A 20,030-nucleotide genomic window follows, 5' to 3' on the forward strand; every position below is an offset into this window, starting at 1 on the left:
TTAATTTATGTTCTCTATCCCCGGAGAACTTCATTAAGCAAGGTACATTGCATCAGTATTGATCAGTACAGGAAGCATCTGGTGATGATTGGGCTGTATAAAACTTCCCCAGGGGCCACTGTTAATTCCACAGAGCTTGTTATTTATTGCTTGTGGTCACATGATATAAACAAGCTGTAAGTGACCCATGATCATCCAGGGAGGAATTCAGAGCTTGGTACTGTGTATCTTGTAGTTAACTGACCCCGGCCAGATATCATTAGGTAACACCAGTGCTCATATTTTATGCTGAATAAAAAGAATCCGCACTAATTTTATGTCCCACAGTCCCCACGCCAGAAAAGGATTAACAAGAAGTGGCGTCCTATACAACATAGCACTTTTTTTCCACCACTGAGCATCACCTGGCTTTTTTAGTTTGATTTGGTGGGAGCTAGCGTCCACCAGGACCCTAGCCTCTCTCCATGCTCTAGGCAGCTGCTGAGAATTGCCTTGTGGATGACCCCACTCTGCCTCACACTGGGCACCTAGTGTGACACGAGAAGAAATACATACTTATATACTCCATATATAATACACATAAACCAAGATTTTCTATTTTGCAAAAAAGGCTCTGCATCACATCTCAGTATACTGTAGATTCAGGTCAGTAAAAGGTGCAGAGCAGGGAAGAGTATTTCCCTTTGCTGCCCCTGCTGGACTGCCAAGGCCTTTGCAAAATATCAGAAAATCATGCTAGGGAAACAAGATATACAAAATGTGGTCCTTTGGACGCCCCTACTTATGTACTCAGTGATGAAGTGTACTTTATTAACAATAAAAACATTTGTCGACACGGTCAATATTTGTCATCCAACAGATAACATGCACTACACATGTGTTCAGGTCTCCGCTGATCCCCCACCTCCCCTTAAAGAGAACCCGAGGTGGGTTTGAAGAATATTATTTGCATACAGAGGCTGGATCTGCCTATACAGCCAAGCCTCTGTTGCTATCCCAAACCCCCCTAAGGTCCCCCTGCACTCTGCAATCCCTCATAAATCACAGCCACGCTGCTGACAAACAGCTTGTCAGAGCTGGCTCTGTTTACCTCTATAGTGTCAGTCTGCTGCTCTCCCCACCTCCTGCAGAACTCCAGTCCCCGCCTGCATCCCTTCCCTCCCTGCTGATTGGAGGGAAGGGACGGGGGCAGGGACTGGGGCTATGCAGGAGGCGGGGGAGCAGCTGAGACTGACACTACAGATGTAAACACAGCCTCACAGCACGGCTGTGATTTATGAGGGATTGCAGAGTGCAGGGGGACCTTAGTGGGGTTTGGGATAGCAACAGAGGCTGGGCTGTATAGGCAGATACAGCCTCTGTATGCAGATAACATTCTTTAAACACACCTCGGGTTCTCTTTAATGTCGACAGCCAGGGAGGGGTGTAGCTATCTCACACATGTGTATAGGTAACCAAAAAAGTGACGAGATAGCTATGAACCAGGTATACAATTGTCTCTGAAGTTTCACCCCAAAGGGCTTCGTCAGGAGGTGAATAAAGTGTACAGTGCATAGACAACAACAATATTTACAACATCCCCCCTCCACCAAAATCCCCAGCAGTATATCAGCCCCATTAACAATAAAGTGTACTTTATCTATATATATAAAATCGGGTGTGTGTGTGTGTGTGTGTGTGTGTGTGTGTGTGTGTGTGTGTGTGTGTGTGTGTGTGTGTGTGTGTGTGTGTGTGTGTGTGTGTGTGTGTGTGTGTGTGTGTGTGTGTGTGTGTGTGTGTGTGTGTGTGTGTGTGTGTGTGTGTGTGTGTGTGTGTGTGTGTGTGTGTGTGTGTGTGTATGTATGTATGTGTGTATGTGCCGCGATCACTCGAAAACGGCTTGACCGATTTGAACGAAACTTGCTACACAGATCCCTTACTACCTGGGATGATATGTTCTGGGGGTCTCGCGGCCCCCCTGCATACCTGGGCGGAGCTACAAACAGCAAATCAGATTCCACCCATTCAAGTCAATGGAAAAAATGTGAAAGGCTTCCATTCTCACAGTAATCAAGCCAGAGTCCCCACACTTGGCACAGCTGGTCACTTGGTGACCGAGGTTACAAATCCAGGAAAAGTGGGAGGAGCATAAAACAGCCAATCAAATTTCAGCCGTTCATTTTAAATGGGAAAATGTAAACTGCAGCCATTCTTAGACTGTTAATCGCAGGGTTCTCAAACTTGCCACACTTGGTCACTGGGTGAATGTGATTAAGATTCAAGAAAATTGGTGGAGCCTACAACAGCCAATCAAAATTCACCTATTGATTTTCAAGGGGAATATTTAAACTGCTGCTATTCTTACACTTTTAATGGCAGAGGCTTCAAACTTGCTACAGTCGGTCATTGGGTGACTGGGGTCCAAATTCACTAAAGGGGCGGGGCCACATACAGCCAATCAGATTTCCTTGGTGGATAAACTGCTTCCATTCACACATTTTTGATGCCAGGAACCTGACAGCTCACAAACTTGGTCATTGAGTGACTGTGTGTCAAGGTTACAAAAAGTGGGCAGAGCCAAAACAACTTTTACTGGGAAAATATAAACTGCAGCCATTCTTACACCGTTAATGGCAGGGTTCTCAAACTTTGCACAGTTGGTCATTGGGTGACAGATTAAGATTTTGGAAGGTGGGTGGAGCCTACAACAGCCAATAAAAATTCACCTTTTGATTTTCAAAGTGAATATCTCATCTGCTACCATTCTCTTATACTGGTAAAAGCAAATGCCTCAAACCTGGTACAGTTGGTCACTGGGTGACTAGGGTCCAAATGCAGGAAGGGGGCAGAGCCACAAACAGTCAGATGTGTTTACTTTTCAATGGGAATATACAAAGTATTGATACCAAGGACCTCAAAGCTGATAAACTTGATAATTGAGTGACTGTATGTCAAGCTTAGAAAAAGTGGGCGGTGCCAACAACTTCATTTTTTACATTGCAGGGTTCCCAAACTTTACACAATTGGCCACTGGGTGACTGGGATGCATATTCAGAAATGTGGGTGGAGCCTACAACAGCCAATCAAAATGTACCTATTGAATTTCAAGGGGAATATTCACACCATTCTTACACTTTTAGTGGCAGAGGCCTCAAACCTTATACAGTCAGTCATTAGGTGACTGGGGCCCAAATTCACTAAAGGGGTAGAGCCACAAACAGCCAATCAGATTTGTTAGATTGATTTCAGCCATTCTGTTATTGGCAGGGTTCTCAAACGTGACACAGTTGGCCACTGGGTGACTGGGACTAATATTCAGAAAAGTGGGTGGAGCCTACAGCAGCCAATCAAAATTCACCTTTTGATTTTCAAGGGGAATATTTACATTGCTGCTATTCATGCACTCTAACATCATGCACTCTAGAGGCCTAACATCTGCTACAGTCAGTCACTGGGAGACTGGGGTTTAAATTCTGAAGGGAGCGGGCCAAAAACAGCCAATCAGATTTGTTTATTTTCAATGGTAAAATGCAACTTATTGATGCCAAAGACCCCAAAGCTCATAAACTTGGTAATTAAGTGACTGTATGTCAAGATTAAAAATAGTTGGCGGAGCCAACAACTAACTTTTTACATGAGGAAGTGTAAACTGCAGCTTTTCTTACACTGTTAATGGCAGGGTTCTCAAACTTCACACAGTTGGTCACTAGGTGACTAGGATTAATATTCGGAAAAGTAGGTGGAGCCTACAAGAGCCAATCAAAATTCACCTATTGATTTTCAAGGGGAATATTGAAACTGCAGCCATTCTCACACTGTTAATAGCAGAGGCCTCAAACCTGCTACAGTCAGTCATTAAGTGTTTGGGGTTCAAATTCAGTAAAGGGGCGGAGCCAAAAACAGACAGATTTCTTTGCTGGATAAACTGCTTCCATTAGCACAATTTTGATGCCAGGAACCCAAAAGCTCACAAACTTGGTCATTGAGTAGTGACTGTGTGTCAAGGTTACAAAAAGTGGGTCGAGTTAAAAACAGATTTTTCTGGGAAATTGTAAACTGCAGCCCTTCTTCACTGTTAATGGCAGGGTTCTCAAACTTAGCATAGCTGGTTACTGGGTGACTGGGATTAATATTCGGAAAAGCAGGTGGAGCCTAAAAATGCCAATCAAAAATCACATGTCACTTTTCAAGGAGAATATTAAAATTTCTGCCATTCTTGCACTGTTAATGTTACAAGCCTCAAACCTGGTACAGTTGGTCATTGAGTCACTGAGGTTCAAATTCAGAAAAGGGGACAGAGCCACAAACAGTGAATCAGATTTGTTTCATTTCATGGGAAAATACAAATTATTGATGCCAAGGACCCCAAAACTCACAAACGTGGGCATTGAGTAGTGACTTTGTGTCCAGGTTACAAAAAGTGGGCGGAGCCAAAAAACAAATTTCACTGGGAAAGTGTAAACTGCAGCCCTTCTTACACTGTTTATTTCAGGGTTCCCAAACTTTGCCCAGATGGTCACTGAGTGACTGAGATTAATATTCAGGGAAGTGGGTGGTGCCTATTACAGCCAATCAAAATTCACCTGTTGATTTTCAAGTGGAATATTTAAATTGCTGCCATTTTACACTGTTAATAGCAGATGCCTCAAACCTGCTACAGTTGATTATTGGGTGACTGGGGTTCAAATGCTGGAGAGGGGCGGAGCCACAAACAGCCTATCTGATTTGTTTAATTTCTATGGGAATATACAAATTATTGATGCCAAGGACCCCAAAGCTCACAAACTTGGTCATTGAGTGTTTGTGTGTTAGGGTTAGAAAGTGTGCGGAGCCAACGCCAGTCAAATACATACCCGGGCAATGCCAGGTCATCAGTGGGTGGAGACAAATACAAATTTCACTGGGAAAATGTAAACTGCAGCCATTCTTACACTGTTAATGGCAGGGTTTTTAAACTTTGCACAGTTCGTCACTGGGTGACTGGGATTAATATTCAGAAAAGTGGGTGGAGCCTACAAAAGTAACTTAAACTTCACCTGTTGCTTTTCAAGGGGAATATTTAATTGCTACCATTCTTGAACTGTTAATGGCACAGGCCTCAAACCTGGTACAGTTGGTTATTGGGTGACTGGGGTTCAAATTCAGAAAAGGGGGTGGAGCCACACACAGCCAATCAGATTTGTTTCATTTCAATGCACATTATTGATACCAAAGATCGCAAAGCTCACAAACTTGGTCAGTGAGTAATTGTGTGTTAGGGTTAGAAAAAGTAGGCGGAGCCAACACCAACCAAATACATACCCGGGCAACGCCGGGCAATCAGCTAGTTGTTAATAAAGTACACTTTATCGCTGAGTACATAAGTAGGGGCATCCAAAGGACTACCAAGGCCATCAGTGGGTTTCCCTACTCCCTAATGCAGAGTAATATGAAATGGCACTTACTGGAGAGGGATTGGAATAGCTACCTTTGCTGGGATTCCTGTCGTTAGCCACTCTCTGCTTGTGTCTCCCCTTGGCCCTGCTGCTGCGTCTTCTGCTGCCGTTGTGTTCCAGGTTAAAGCAACATGCACGCTGGAAGATAGATCATGTAAAACGACCGTTAAATGTTCATTCCACAATCCATCCTTCAAGTTATCCATGTGATGTTATGTGAAAGCTTTTAAAGGACTACAGACAATACCCTAAGCCAAGGGTGTCAAACTCAAAAATAAAGTGAGCCGAAAACACTGGGACCGAATCACAGGCCAACCTCAATGTCTACTGACCAGTGGGAAGGAGGAACATTCACTGCTGCTTGATCCATAAGGTTGCCATACTTGTGAAGGGACCAACCAAAGGACAAGTGTGGTAGTAAGACTAAAGGTGGCCATATAACAGGTGATATTGCGGGTCAATCAACCATCTGATTCGATAATTTTATGGAACCAGATGGAAATCGGTGCTGCAGCATGTCAGTCAGATCATTGATTCGATCAACTTCAAACTAAAACCGATCGAAGGCATCGATTGGACATTCTGGAAAATCTTGGTTGAAAGTGCTTGATCATGTGCATGGCGGTAATGGCGTCCAATATTGCGACAATTGACGTACGTGACTAACACCCGGAACAAGTGTAAATTTTCCCCAAGGCTGTATGTAGCAGTTTCAATTCTCACCTGTCCACTGGTGTATCTTCCTCCCTCCTCCTCTATCACTCGTGTGTCCGCTGTTACTGCAAGTGGGTATAACACTTGGCACGTGTATGACGTCACGCACGCACCTGTGCCAAGTGGTACACGTGCTCATGTTAATGGTGGACATGGGGGTGACGCCAGAGGAGGCCAGGAGTCAGGCCAGTGGACAGGTAAAATTTTACAGAGCACAAGCACCTGTGGGGGGTTTTCATACATAGAGGCTGCCAGACAGGTGGCGGAGGTGGCTGCACTGGGCCGATTTTGGATAGATCATCAGTCTGCTGTGTATGAGCAAGCAACCGATTCCTCACTGATCAGATTCAGTCAGAGAGAGAGATCTGCCTTTTGGTCGATCTGCCTATATAGCACCTTAAAAAGGAATCATTGCAGTTTGATCGATTCCTCTCTTATCATTATGTGATCATAGAGAGATTGATCATTATACCGCATTGGAAAAATATTGATGTGTGTATAGCCCTCTTTAGTTTTCCAGCTACAGATCAGGGAGGAGTAATGGATGACATTGGAGTAGTCAAACGAAGCAGGTTGATGCCTCAAACTCATCAGTTACTTTTCTGCCTCATCCAGAGCTCAATACTGAGCGAAGTTCCCCATCTACTGGCGGCAGGAGCACAGCTGTGATTGTTGCAGCTCATTTATACAGCAGTTCTGTGATTGATGCTCTCAGCACTGGCAGGGGTTAATGCTGTGTGCATTGTCTGTAATCGTGCTCAGATTACCGGAACATTCTGCAGATAAGAGACATAAACAGTGTTCCTCCATGGGAGAGAGAATTGGGTCAGACGCCCACGTGAGGAAATGTTCCATCTCTGCATTTACATTTGGGGGGATGTTGTCAGAGAAGAGTCAGGATGGGAGGAGGGTTGGGGGAGCAGAGTTGCAGATGAGACCAAGGAGCGGAGACTGCATAGCAGGTCCAATGCTGAGGAGGGACCTACAGGACCAAGTGATGGGACAATGCAAACAACATTTGTAAAGCATTTTTCTCCCGTAGGACTCCAAACGCATAAGCTTGTCTCAGACCAGTATTTGGTTGATTGGTAAATTTTGGTACAGAGGAAGAATTCTTTAAGTCTGCAAATGCCAGGCTAAACAGGTAGTTTTTCAGTCTGGATATGAATAACTCCAGAAATGGAGTTGTCTTTACTGAGTGTGGTAGGGAATTTCCAAAGGGTAGGGGCAGCATGACAGAAAGTTCTGGCTGCAAAGGTTTTGGTGTACACTCAGGGAGTAACCAAGTTTATGGATCCTGCTGAACTGAGGTTGTGAGGTGACGTTTCTGAAAGTCCTTCACGTATCCAGGGCCCAAAGTGTAGGGATTTGAAAGTCAACAGTCCAATCTTGAAGAGTATTCTCCATTTTTACAGATAGCCAGTGCAATGAGTGAAGAATCGGTGTAATGTGACAGTGGCAAGGCTTTTTTAGCAATCTGTCAGCAACATTCTGCACTATTTGCAGCTGGTACAGGTCCTTGTTTGGGAAGCCTGTATAGAGGGCATTGCCATGATGTGATGAAGGCATGAACTAGGGTTGGAAGACCCTCTGGGGGAATGAGATGTTTCATTTTTGCAATGTTCCTCAGGTGAAAGTAGGAATATTTGACTTTAGCCGAGATTTTGTTGCTGAAGCTCTCTTTACCATCGATTAGCACATCAAGGCTGCACACAAGCTCATAGCTATTTGTGTCTGAATTCCCTATTCTGATTGGTGTTGATTTTGAATAGAGCTGTTTTGATGCCAAGCGTTGGCTTTGGACAACAAGGACCTCCGTTTTGTCAGCATTCAGTTTCAGACAGTTGTCATTCATCCACTCTTGTAGCTCAGCTAAGCAAGAATTATTATTATTATTTTTGGAGTAGGGTCTGTTCTACCAAGTTTGAAGGACAAGTATAGCTGCATGTCATGAGCACAGCAGTGGTATGTTAGGCCATGTTGTTGGTTAATTGTACCAAGTTGTAGCCTGCCTTGGGGACCAAAACTGTGGAGTGGATAGCAGAGGAGGCCCAATGTTATAGAGGATCCTGGGTATGCTGTAGAGGATCCTGGGTAAGGGACAGCATGGGAGGAGTCCAGTAGAGCTGCAGATTTAAGCCACTGGAGAGGACAGCGTGGGATGTTGCAAAGCTCAAATTAAACCTGGGGAGTCAGGAAAGAGGACCACACAGGGAGACCAGAGTTAAAGAGGGACTCAAGGATCCAGTGGAGGACCTTAGCTGTAGGGATCTGAAAGGAGCCAGGATTAAGGACACTATTGGGGGTGGTATATAAGGTTGAGACAGCAGCTACAAATCAGAGTTGGGGAAGGCAGCCTAGGTAACTGACAACTGAAGAACTAATTTGAGAGCAAGGAAAAGAACGCCACATGGGCCCCAGAGCTATAGAATGTCTTGGGTCAGGCTTAAGTCAGGGATGAAGACAGCATGGGGTCCTAGGCTGCAGGGGGACCTGGGAAGCCAGACAAGGAGACTACATGAAGGGACCTGAGTTGCAGGTAGGAGTTGGAGGACAGCTTGAGCTAGCTAGAGGTGGGGACAACACTGATGGACCAGAGCTGCAGAAAGAAATAGGAAACCAGGGTTGGGACACCACTCTGGAGTTGGGAGTGGGCCTGTAGAAGGAGTTGGGGTGACCTGTAAAAGGAGCTAGGGTGTTTCCAGAGCTGTACTGTCCATTTGTGTTCCCTGCAGTAAGTAGCCAGTCGTGTCATGTGCTGCAGTTTGGTGATCTGTGGCCATCACTCTGCCTGTCTCTTGCAAGGAGCAAATATGTCTCTCACAGATGGTAAAACGGGCCTTATGACTGTGACAAGGATATGATGGTGACTCACACTGCTAATCATTGTGTAAATATTGTGCCTGTCTGTCACACATGATGCCTCATGTCTCTGACGGCTCCACCGCTGCCACTTCTATTCACTGTATAGTCCATAGTACAAAAAGCAATGTGTACTGACTGCTCAGTGATAGCAGCCAATCAGATACCAACTCTCATTATTCTCACCTGTTACTCTGGAGCATTGAAAAGGGGTGATGACCTATTTTAATTTGTAGTAACACGGGTTGTCACAGGATAAGCTGGTAAGAGTCTCTCACTGGTTAGAGCATGAGAAGCTTAACATCTGCAAATCAGCTGAATCGGGTGTGGGCATCAGGAGGTATTTAATAGATGTGTTTGCTAATGATCAGTGATTGGGCATGAGTTGGGCACCCAATGCTGTAGTAGTAGCCAAATGGCCAATATTAGAGCTGACGATGATCTGTTGTGTACATGATTGGCTACAAATAGCAGTAGTTTGGGTGATGGTGTTAGTGTTAGGCTTTGGGGGGAAGGGGGTTATTGGTAGGCACTTGGAGGGGAAGGGTGCTGGGTATATTTTTATTATTAAAGTGGTCAGAGACTCTGACATAACTTTCAATAAAAATGTGTTTTCCTACTTGTTATTACTCAGTTATCATATTTGCTTTTGTGCACAAGTAATATTGTCTGTCTACAAATTACAAGTTTCCAAATTATCTTGCCTGAAAGCTGCCATTGCATTTTATTCCCACTGCTTTTTATTATATATTGAAATCTTCTAATGAGCTGTTCTGAACTGTGTGTGTGTCTGAAGCAGAGACAGCTTCTCAGAGAGTGTTTTTTATTTGTCACACACAAATTTATCAACTTTGGAATGTAAACAAAGATTGTTATCTCCAGTCTGGATGCAGATTTGAAGCTGAATAGCCTTTACATCATAGCAGGACAAAGTGCTGTGTTTAACCATTTCAGTGATGTTCTGGTACAATTTTTTTCTGGAATAGTAGCTTTAAAGCTATAAGGAATCTTTTAGAGCAAAGCTGTGCAGAGTCACTCTCTTCAGTAGCTTCTGTGAGGCTTCTCCAGTGTAGTGTTCCCTGTAACACTTGTTGCATAGTCTAATATACAAACTACAAGAAAGTATGTAAGGCACCGCAAGGCACTCACTACTCACCAAGAAGGGGGATTACTGGCACCATATATCCAAACCACCCATCTTTTTCATGAAAACATGGGTTTCAATTATAGTCATTAAAACATATAGTGACATTAAACATAATTATATGAAAATCATATACTTCAATGTCCTAATTCAAGAATATAGACAAGCATAAAATTGTTGCAACTATTGAGGTCACACCATAAAAGTCCACGCCAGATGCAAGTTTTATGCTTTCTGTTGCTTCCTCATGGACCAATAATCTTTAGGTTCACTGATTTCTAGTAGTTTGCATCATCATCTAATTTGAATATATATCTACTAGTAATAGCCAAACACTTTAAATTGTACAGAGTGAATCATGTATGCTCAAGATGAATCTCATATAACAACCATGTCCACCTGCAGATTCGGGCACCCAGCACACCTGGCGCATCGCTTGTATGTGCTTGCCGTGTGTCTGGAGGAGATAGGACAACTCACTTTTTAAAGGGTTCATATTTGAGTTATACATTTTTGGGCACCTCCTGCAGCTTTTTGTCATTCTGAGATACATACATACATATATATATATATATATATATATATATATATATATATATATATATATATATATATATATATATATATATATTTCTATAACATTTTTTGATGTGTGAGTGCAAATAAAAATTGCATGCAGTGCGCAACCTTTTACGATGCTACAAATGCAGAAATATAGCCATAATTGTCTTGCATCTGTTACACTGGAATGAAAGTCTAATATACCCCCTTCCCTATTTTCGTCCTGCTACTTTTTCTTCTGCATCATTCCCTCTCCCCATCTCTCAATTCCTTCAAACCCCCCCCCCCCTCCATTTCTCCTCCTTTTATTCTGCCCCCTCCTTCCTTCCTCCACCCCCTCCACCCATTTCTTCTTTCTCCACTCTCTCCATCTGTCACCCCCCCCCCCCCCCCCCGCAATTTTTTTCCTTTCTCCCATCTGCCCACCCTTCTCTCTCCTCATCTGTCCTCTTTCCCCCCCACCCCCGGTGTCTCTTCTCTTTCTTCCCCTCTTCCCCCTATCTCACCTCCCTCCCCCCCATCTCTCCTCTCTTTTCTTCCCTACCCCATCACTCCTCTCTTTCTCCCCCCCCCCCCCCCCGTATATCCTCTCTTTCATTTCTCCCCTCCCCCATCTCTCTTTCTCTCCCCCCCCCCCACACCTACACCTCTCCTCTCTTTCATTCTCCCCCATCTCTCCTCTCCCCCCCATCTCTCTTCTCTTCAATTCTTTCCCTCCCCCATCTCTCCTCTCTTTCTCCCCCCTGCCCATCTCTCCTCTCTTTCATTCTTCCTCTCCCCATCTGTCCTCTTTCCCCCCTCCCCCATCTATCTTCTCTTTCTCCCCCCTCCACACATACACACACCTCTCCACCCTTTCTTTCTCTACAATATCTCTCTCCCTTCCCCATCTCTCATCTCTTTCTCTCCCCTCCCGCAGCACCGGGTGCACACCATCCTGAATGCTGACATGGTGATTGTCATGAAGCGAGGAGCCATCATGGAGTATGACAAGCCGGAGCTGCTGCTGGAGCGGGAGGACAGCATGTTTGCCTCTTATGTGCAGGCGGACAAGTAGTGCCAGCCAGCCAGAGAATCTTCCAGAAGTGCAATTCATCGATCATCTAGTTTTTTAATTGTGTACATAGCATGTAAATAAAATCAGAATATGGATTATTTCATAATAATAAAACCCTTTTGCTGATTTTTCATGAATTCTTACCGAGTGGAGTCTGTTCTGAATGAAATATTTACTGCCTGTGTTTATACAGTGCCAACATACTGTGCAATAATGAATGAACAGAGTACTCAGTTCTGTATAGAATACACAGAGCCAATCACATCACTACTTGCACCTAACAGTGTCACAGCCAATGTGCGACTGCAATCTGTGGTCTGTATCCTATATTACTCATTATATAGATTTATACAGAGCCAATCACATCACTAGCTGCACCTAATGGTGTCACAGCCAATGTGCGACCGCAGTCTATGGTCTGTATCCTATATTACTCATTATATAGATTTATACAGAGCCAATCACATCACTAGCTGCATCTAATGGTGTCACAGAGATAAAATACATTAACTATTGATTTTTTTCTTACTCTGGGACACTTAATAGGCTGTCACTGATTAGAGACCGTAAAACATTTAGCCTGCTTTGTAAATGTTTCAATATAAAAGAAAACCCCGGGATACTTTTAAAAAGTAATTTTTAGGAGGAGGGTAAATATAATTGTTTATCTCATCAGTTTGGACTCGCATCTAATTTCCTACCACAGTCTATAGTCTATAATACACATCGTATAGCTCTTTATGGAGTACGTAGAGCCAGTCGTACCACAAAATATCCCTCATCTGGGTCACATCTATTGTCCTTCACCACGAGGCAGCCACTAGGGGTGTGCTCAGTAGGTCTTGCCCAAGGACTACTTACTGAATAGGATACTGGCTTACTGAATAGAAAGTACAGATTCAAACTCTGGTCTCCTCTGTCAGAGCCCGTGCCTTTAACCATTACACTATCCAGCCCTACACATATCTATGGTCTTTGTATAAAGTACACTGAACCAATCATCTAATGTTCTATCACACTTCCATATTATAGCTTACTTGTTATACAGCTCTGCACAGAGTACATAAATCCAGTGACAGTGGCAAGACTTCCTAACACTGCAGGGTGGCCTTTTGAGCACCTCGTTAGTGGCTACAGCTCTTGAGCACTTTTAGTCCCACAGGAGAAAAGCGCTATACAAATGTTCAGATAACACACTTATTTAGTGCCTCCTGTTTTAAGGTTCCTTATTATACTGTAGTGCCCCTCATTAGTATGCAGCTGCCACCCCCCATGTAGGAATTGGCAAGGTCACATTGGCTATAGTTTCTTTTTTTTCTCTATTTCCTGTTCATCCTCTGTGCACCTGTCCTGAGTATCGATCTCCTTGGTACAATAGTCATATATGTAGTACACAATAGTCACATGACCTTTGTGCTGGTAGTGAAGAAGTAGGTAGGTAGGAGGACAATGAGGGGAGAGGACAGAGAAGAGCTAAGGGGGAACATTTCAAACTTTCTCACCTTAACAGCAAAGCCCACACCCCCAATTAAAGTTCCCTCTCATGAGCCCTGACGTTCCACAGATTCCTGGTTGAGAAGGTCTGGTCTAACTTATTAAAACAGTTATCAATGTATGTCTACCTTAACGGTCCCTCGGAATATCTATGTTCTGCTGTATATTACACATCTGTATACCATGAAACCTTCTTGGGAGGGGGGGGGGGGGGGTAACAGTTTTAACTGCAACATATTTGAGTAATAGATGCGCCCACTACCTCCTCATGATTTCCAGTCATAAAACACTTTTGTATTTCAAACCAATGATTGATTTATTTAGAGACTGAGAATAATATTTAGGTAGTTAACCATACCTCCAATCTTCTGAGACAAGAAAAAGACCCTTCAGTGCAAACATACCTGGGCAAAATATTGGTGATCGTAATCAGCTAATTACGGTTACGCAAAATTTTGCATAGATTTTCACAATTATACGTATACACAATTACAATTTATAAATTCAATTGATTTTGCATAGTTATTTGTAATTTTGTGTAAAATTTTGTGTAATTTTCGCTTAATTTCATGCCGACATGCAGTGAATAGCAAAACCCCCAAACTTGCTATTGACACCAAATCAAAATAATTTTCCAAAAAGACCTTGTAGTTTTTGAGAAAATCGATATTAAAAATGCAAAGAAAAAATCGTTTTTAAAACTGAAAAATGAAATTTTTAAAATCGATTTTCTCAAAAACTACAAGTTTTTTGGAAAAATTATTTTTTTCACTTGTGCCCACTATTCTCCTTAACATATGTAGCAATTTTGGTAGCAATAGTATGTATGAGGGCTTATGAATTATTACTATTTCATATGAAATTATGATTTTCTCTGAACTATCACATTATGATTACGATGCGTAATTGCAAATTTTGATGCGATACACAACCCTCCCAACCGTTGTCCTGGTTACACCATCACATTACAGCCCCACCTTCAGGTTTCATTTACACTGCAGATCGCAATTGCATCAGGTGATTTTTACTGAATGCTAGCAACACAAGAAGAAAAACACACCATGTAAGACTTCAAAAACAAAACTTATAGGCATCAAAAATCAGAATCGCATGTAATGTAAAAGAGCCCTCAAACAGACACAACAAGGTTAATTAATGAGCACAAGACATAGCTTGACTTTCAGATCATTCGTCTTTCCCACCATCACTAATCTTCTGGTATGTTAGCCTTTGGAGGCAACAACAAGGCAACAATTTTAAGACTGGACATAATATGTAACCACTTTTTTATAGGTGAAACATTTATTCATATAGGTCTGAACATCAGGATGAAAGGATGGACCTTATAAGAGAAATGGGATTTGACTATGCTTCATACAACATAACATGCATATTGTATTATAAATGCTGTTACAATCAGGAAACATTCAGGTGGGTCTACCCAGTTATTATTTGTTATACAGGAGATTGGTGCTACTATAGCGTGATTCCTACTTTAGCCGTTGAAACCAGTAAAAAACAAACGCACAGCTTTTTGGTTTCCCCATAAATCTTCCATGTTAGGATTACCAGAGATTAGCCAATGAAACCAGTAGAAACAAACACACAAACAGCATACCCTTCTAAAATGTTATTTAATTCCTTTCTGTGTGTAATTAAACATGTCTTTGTTAAAAAATAAACAAGTTTTTGTTACGTAATTGTTGTTATTTAATTTGGACTTCATGAAGATCACTTTGTAGAGCTACTATGGCATGAACACTGATGGTAGGAATGCCATAGTAGCACCAGGAGATTTATATAAAGAAGTCAAATATATGACTCTAAGGTTCCACCAAAATATTGGAGGACTCTTTGGGGGTTAACCAGACACTGAAGCTGTAAATATAAAGCTAAGCAGTACAGATATGTGAATCTGAGGTCTCTGAGATATTGGTAGTTTCTCTCCAATATTATTACTATAGTTCATAGCCCCTAGGAGGGGGAGGGGTGCAGGCTTTGCACTTTCTATATTAATACAGAGTGCATGTTGGGTAAGGAATGTCTATGTAATCTGTATGAAGTTGGCGCACAATGGGAAGGCTTTTTCTTGGACTTGGCAGAATTTGTCAGGACAGATTCCTTGTTGTACTACACACATAGGAGGGCAATCACTTTCTCAGTGGGGTAGGAGCCCCCTAACCTCTCTTAATATTGTCCCAGCAGGAGTGGCGCCATATTTACATTATTATGTAAAGGAGGGGGAGACTTACAACCATTTCAATCTCCCATTCCTGTGGAACTTTCCATAACATAATCCTCTTTACATTCCGGGGGACAGGATGTGCTGGCGGACTGCGGTCTACAGAAGAAATTCCAGGAAACCATCAGAAGGGAAAGTAATTGTACCTGAATGTATTCCTCACATGATTTCCACACTGCAGAGTAGATGTAATGAGGGTCAACTGGCTACTACAAGACACAGCACATTTATATTGCGATTTTTGCTGCTGGTCAAAGCGCCAGAGCTGCAGCCACAGAGGCATGTTCAGTAGGCCGTAGCAGTGTTAGGGAGTCTTGTCCAAGGTCTCCGACTGAATAGATAAAGCTTACTGAACAGGAAGAGCCTAGATTCAAACCCTGGTCCCCTATGTCAGAAGATTCAAACCCTGGTCCCCTATGTCAGAAGATTCAAACCCTGGTCCCCTATGTCGGAAGATTCAAACCCTGGTCCCCTATGTCGGAAGATTCAAACCCTGGTCCCCTATGTCGGAAGATTCAAACCCTGGTCCCCTATGTCGGAAGATTCAAACCCTGGTCCCCTATGTCGGAAGATTCAAACCCTGGTCCCCTATGTCAGAAGATTTAAACCCTGGTCCCCTATGTCAGAAGATTCAAACCCTGGTCCCCTATGTCGGAAGATTCAAACCCTGGTCCCCTATGTCGGAAGATTCAAACCCTGGTCCCCTATGTCGGAAGATTCAAACCCTGGTCCCCTATGTCGGAAGATTCAAACCCTGGTCCCCTATGTCAGAAGATTTAAACCCTGGTCCCCTATGTCAGAAGATTCAAACCCTGGTCCCCTATGTCGGAAGATTCAAACCCTGGTCTCCTATGTCAGAAGATTTGAACCCTGGTCTCCTGTGGCAGAGGCATAGCCCTTAACCCATACACTATCCAGTCCCCTCCCCCATTTACCATTGCAGCAGCCATGTTGTCAACACATTCTCCGTTTATGAATCAGGAAGTCCTTTATCGCTCCGCGACTAATTCACCTCCCATAACACCAGCAGTGTTAGGATTGAGTCATTTCCATGTGGCCTCCTCCACCCCTAGATGCAGTCAATGTCACACTTATTAAAGTAGATCTTCTTATCTAGTAACCTATTTTTATTGCTATCAAAGATATTAACACTTGCATGAATGTAATCTCCTACCTACTCATTTATTCAACACTTGAGAAGTCTCCAGTCTAAGGCTCGGTCCACACTAGATGAGATTGCAGAACGCAATCCGCGTTCCGGGCTCCGGTTTTCTAAACCCGGACCGTAAACGGCTGGAAAACTAATCCGTGCTGCCCTTTTTGCAGCACGTTACCAGTCCGTTTACGTTTTTGCAAACAGATCCGTGCTGTGGACCGAATCATAGCTGTGGGTGGGGAGGGGCCGCCATGGGGGGGGTAGCATCCAGGAAGGGGGGCAGCTGGCACAGCGGCAGGAAGGGGGGGGGTGATCTCCCCCCCTCCCTCACCTGGGCCCCACCTTCTGCTCTCCCCCTGCAGCTAGTTTCCAAAAATCAAGCATGTCGCGAGTGGGGAACTCACTCACTTCCTTGTTCCCCTGCTCGTCGTGTGACTTCCTGCAATGCCACACAATGAAGTACAGAGGGCAGCTTGCTGCCGGATTGAATTTAAAAGAAACCAGCTGGAGAGGGAGTGGGAAAGGGGGGTCCCAGGTGAGGGAGGGGGGTCTGACCCCCCTCCCCGCCGCTGTACCCGCTGCCTCCCTTCCTGCCTGCTACCCCCTCCAGCATGGCGGCCCCTCCACAACCACAGACAGGGCTTGGGACGTGTATCCGGGGTCCGTGAAATCCCTGCAAATCCGGACCCTCCGTTAAGTTTCCCCCAGATTGCCCACGGATCCGTTTTTAAAGTGGCTAAAGACGGACGCTATTTTTAACATTTGTATCCGTGGCCCCAGTTTTGGTCCAGGCCCAAAAACAGAGCCACGGATACGTTTTTAAAACAAATGTGAACCGAGCCTAAATTTTGGTTCCCCTTTCTTTTAAAACTGGTTCTCCAGACAAAAATATAAAGTTATTTTTTGATCCCCTATTTGACAACTAAACTGTGTATCAAGTATCTAAAATATGTATCAAGTCATCCCCAATTATTAGGTTACCACAATAAAACTCTCAACATGCACTGAATATTACTTTTCAATTATTTAGACAATGTTTGCCCAGTGCAAAATCTTTCTTCTTCTCGATTTAAGTTATTACATTTATCACAGGTGAGGACATCACTGCGAAATATTTGTTGTGAGTTCCGAATTGAGCAGAAACAACACCTGGTCTTCCAGAGTGCAGTGGAAGGAGAAAGCTTTGTAACATCATAGCCTAGGCTAAACATCACTGGGAGGGTGGGGTTACACATCAATATACAGCAATATATACATTTAGTAAGTGTTCTGATGGTGAACCCAAGAAAATTAAACAAAACTGGGTATCCTGAACAATGAATTCTACTACAATATTTAATTACAGTTCCCCTAAATGATGCACTCTGCGGGTGAAGCTGTTCTATGCCTCTGTCTCCTCCTCTTCTGTTTTCACTGACAGCCAGAGAAAGATGATTAGAAGAGCTGTATGAGAAGCTGATAGGAGGTGTTCAGCTGAGTCTAGGTTGCAGTGCACCACCCAGAGGACAGACACAGACATACAGGCAAATGCTTACAGTCTGGGCCCTGGGTACCTGAAGGATTGATTGCAAATGCTTTACACCTCCCTAATATTAGAACAAAATGATTTAATAATGTGTTCACTCACAAAGTCCATCTCAAAATCTTTGGAGACAGAGCGTTCTGTCATGCTGCCCCTACACTTTGGAACTCCCTGCCACACCAAATCAGGACATTCCATCCCTGCAAGCATTTAAAGAGAGTCTGAAGCCCATAAAAATACTTTTTACTTGCCATTTATTTTAAGCAATATGAGCATAGCTGAGACCCCGGGATTTGGGGGGTATAAATACATTGTTCTGCCATGGGAATGCGGCGTTTCAGCTATGCTCACATTGCTTAAAGAGGAGCTGTTAGGTATAAGGTCTCAGAGAAAATAAACACATATATCAGTAGCTAAAGATTGGCTGTACTTACATTACATATGCATTTCACTGTCCACGTTTGGATTTCACAGAATTTGTATATAGTATATGCAGAGATAGATGCTCCCGACAGCTCATGGCAGGCTCCATGTTTTTCTGTCAAATGTGTCGTCATGTCCTGCCTGCTTCCTGATCACAGAAAAGCTCGTACTAAATAACACAGTGTGCAGTGAATATTAATGAGCCATGTGGCTAGGAACAATAGCTGACTCCTGCAGTGTACTCTGCCCGAGATTTATCAGTGCTACGCGATTACAAGCTGCTGTAACGTCTCATTAGCAGCCGAGGGGAGAGCCCCAGAATGCTTTGCAGTATGGTATGCGGCTTGCGTCTTCTTAAGAATAACAGCCTTGCTGATAAGCACACATCAAAGGTAACTGAGATTTTTATCTTCACTAATTGCTTTTGGGCTTCCTTCTAAACTGTTTAACACAGGAGAATAGAGGTTTAAATTAGCTTCTGCAGCCTGACAGTTACTCTTTAAGATAAATGCCAAGTAAAAAGAAGTATATTTTAATGGCTTCAGACTCTCTGTAAAGCGGACCTGAAGATAGCTTAAAACAGCTGGGGCTTTTGCCAGCCCCCTGCAGCTGCCCAGTACCCACTCATATCTGTAAAGATCCTCCGGTTCCCCCGCCGCAGCTCACTTTCTCTTTCGCCAGTGGGCGTCCACTGCGCCTGCGCGGCCCTGGATGTGTCCACGCTTGCCTCTTGCGCAGGCACAGTAAAGATTTTCTTGTACTGCACCTGTGCAGGACGCTCCCGGGCGTAAGAGAAAGTGAGCCGCCGCAGGGGACTGGAAGACCGTTCTAGGATGGCGCGGGACAGGACAGCTGCAGGGGGCTGGTAGAAGCCCCAGGTAAGTGATTTTTTTTTTTTTAGCTATGTTCATTTTCGCTTTAAAGGCACTATGGCGAAAAAGTGTAAAATGTAAAATATGTGCAAACATTGACGAATAAGAAGTATGTTTTTTCCAGAGTAAAATGAGCCTTGAATTACTTTTCTCCTATGTTGCTGTCACTTACAGTAGGTAGTAGAAATATGACAGAAGCAACAGGTTTTGGACTAGTCCATCTCTTAATGGGGTATTCTCAGGGATTTATTTATTTTGAAAAGCACTTAGTGAATGGCAGTTGCTCCGTCCAACTGCCAAAAAACTGTGTAGGGAGCAGGGAAGCTGGCCAGCATCATTGTTTAAATCCTTTTTAGGGAATATCTTTATAAAGAATAAAAGCCTTGCTGAGAATCTACTGTGAAGAGATGGACTAGTCCAAAACCTGTCACTTCGGTCAGATTTCTACTACCTACTGTAAGTGACAGCAACATAGGAGAAAAGTAATTTATGGCTCATTTTACTCTGGAAAAAACGTATTTCTTATTTGTCTATGTTTGCACATATTTTAAATCTTAAAATTTTTCGCC

General features: G+C 43.4%; 1 protein-coding gene across 5 annotated transcripts in view; it reads left to right on the forward strand.

Annotated features, from left to right (window-relative positions):
• Positions 1–11,889, forward strand: part of ABCC8 (ATP binding cassette subfamily C member 8) — a 241,379-nt gene extending 229,490 nt beyond the window's left edge. For all 5 annotated transcript variants that reach the window (XM_068260341.1, XM_068260342.1, XM_068260344.1 and 2 more), the window contains one exon: positions 11,615–11,889. In XM_068260341.1, the coding sequence (XP_068116442.1) occupies positions 11,615–11,752 (138 nt within the window). In that variant the 3' untranslated portion in view covers positions 11,753–11,889. The remainder of the gene's footprint in view (positions 1–11,614) is intronic.
• The last annotated feature ends 8,141 nt before the right edge of the window (positions 11,890–20,030 follow it).

The sequence above is a fragment of the Hyperolius riggenbachi genome, chromosome 11 (assembly GCF_040937935.1).
Source record: "Hyperolius riggenbachi isolate aHypRig1 chromosome 11, aHypRig1.pri, whole genome shotgun sequence".
NCBI lineage: Eukaryota > Metazoa > Chordata > Amphibia > Anura > Hyperoliidae > Hyperolius > Hyperolius riggenbachi.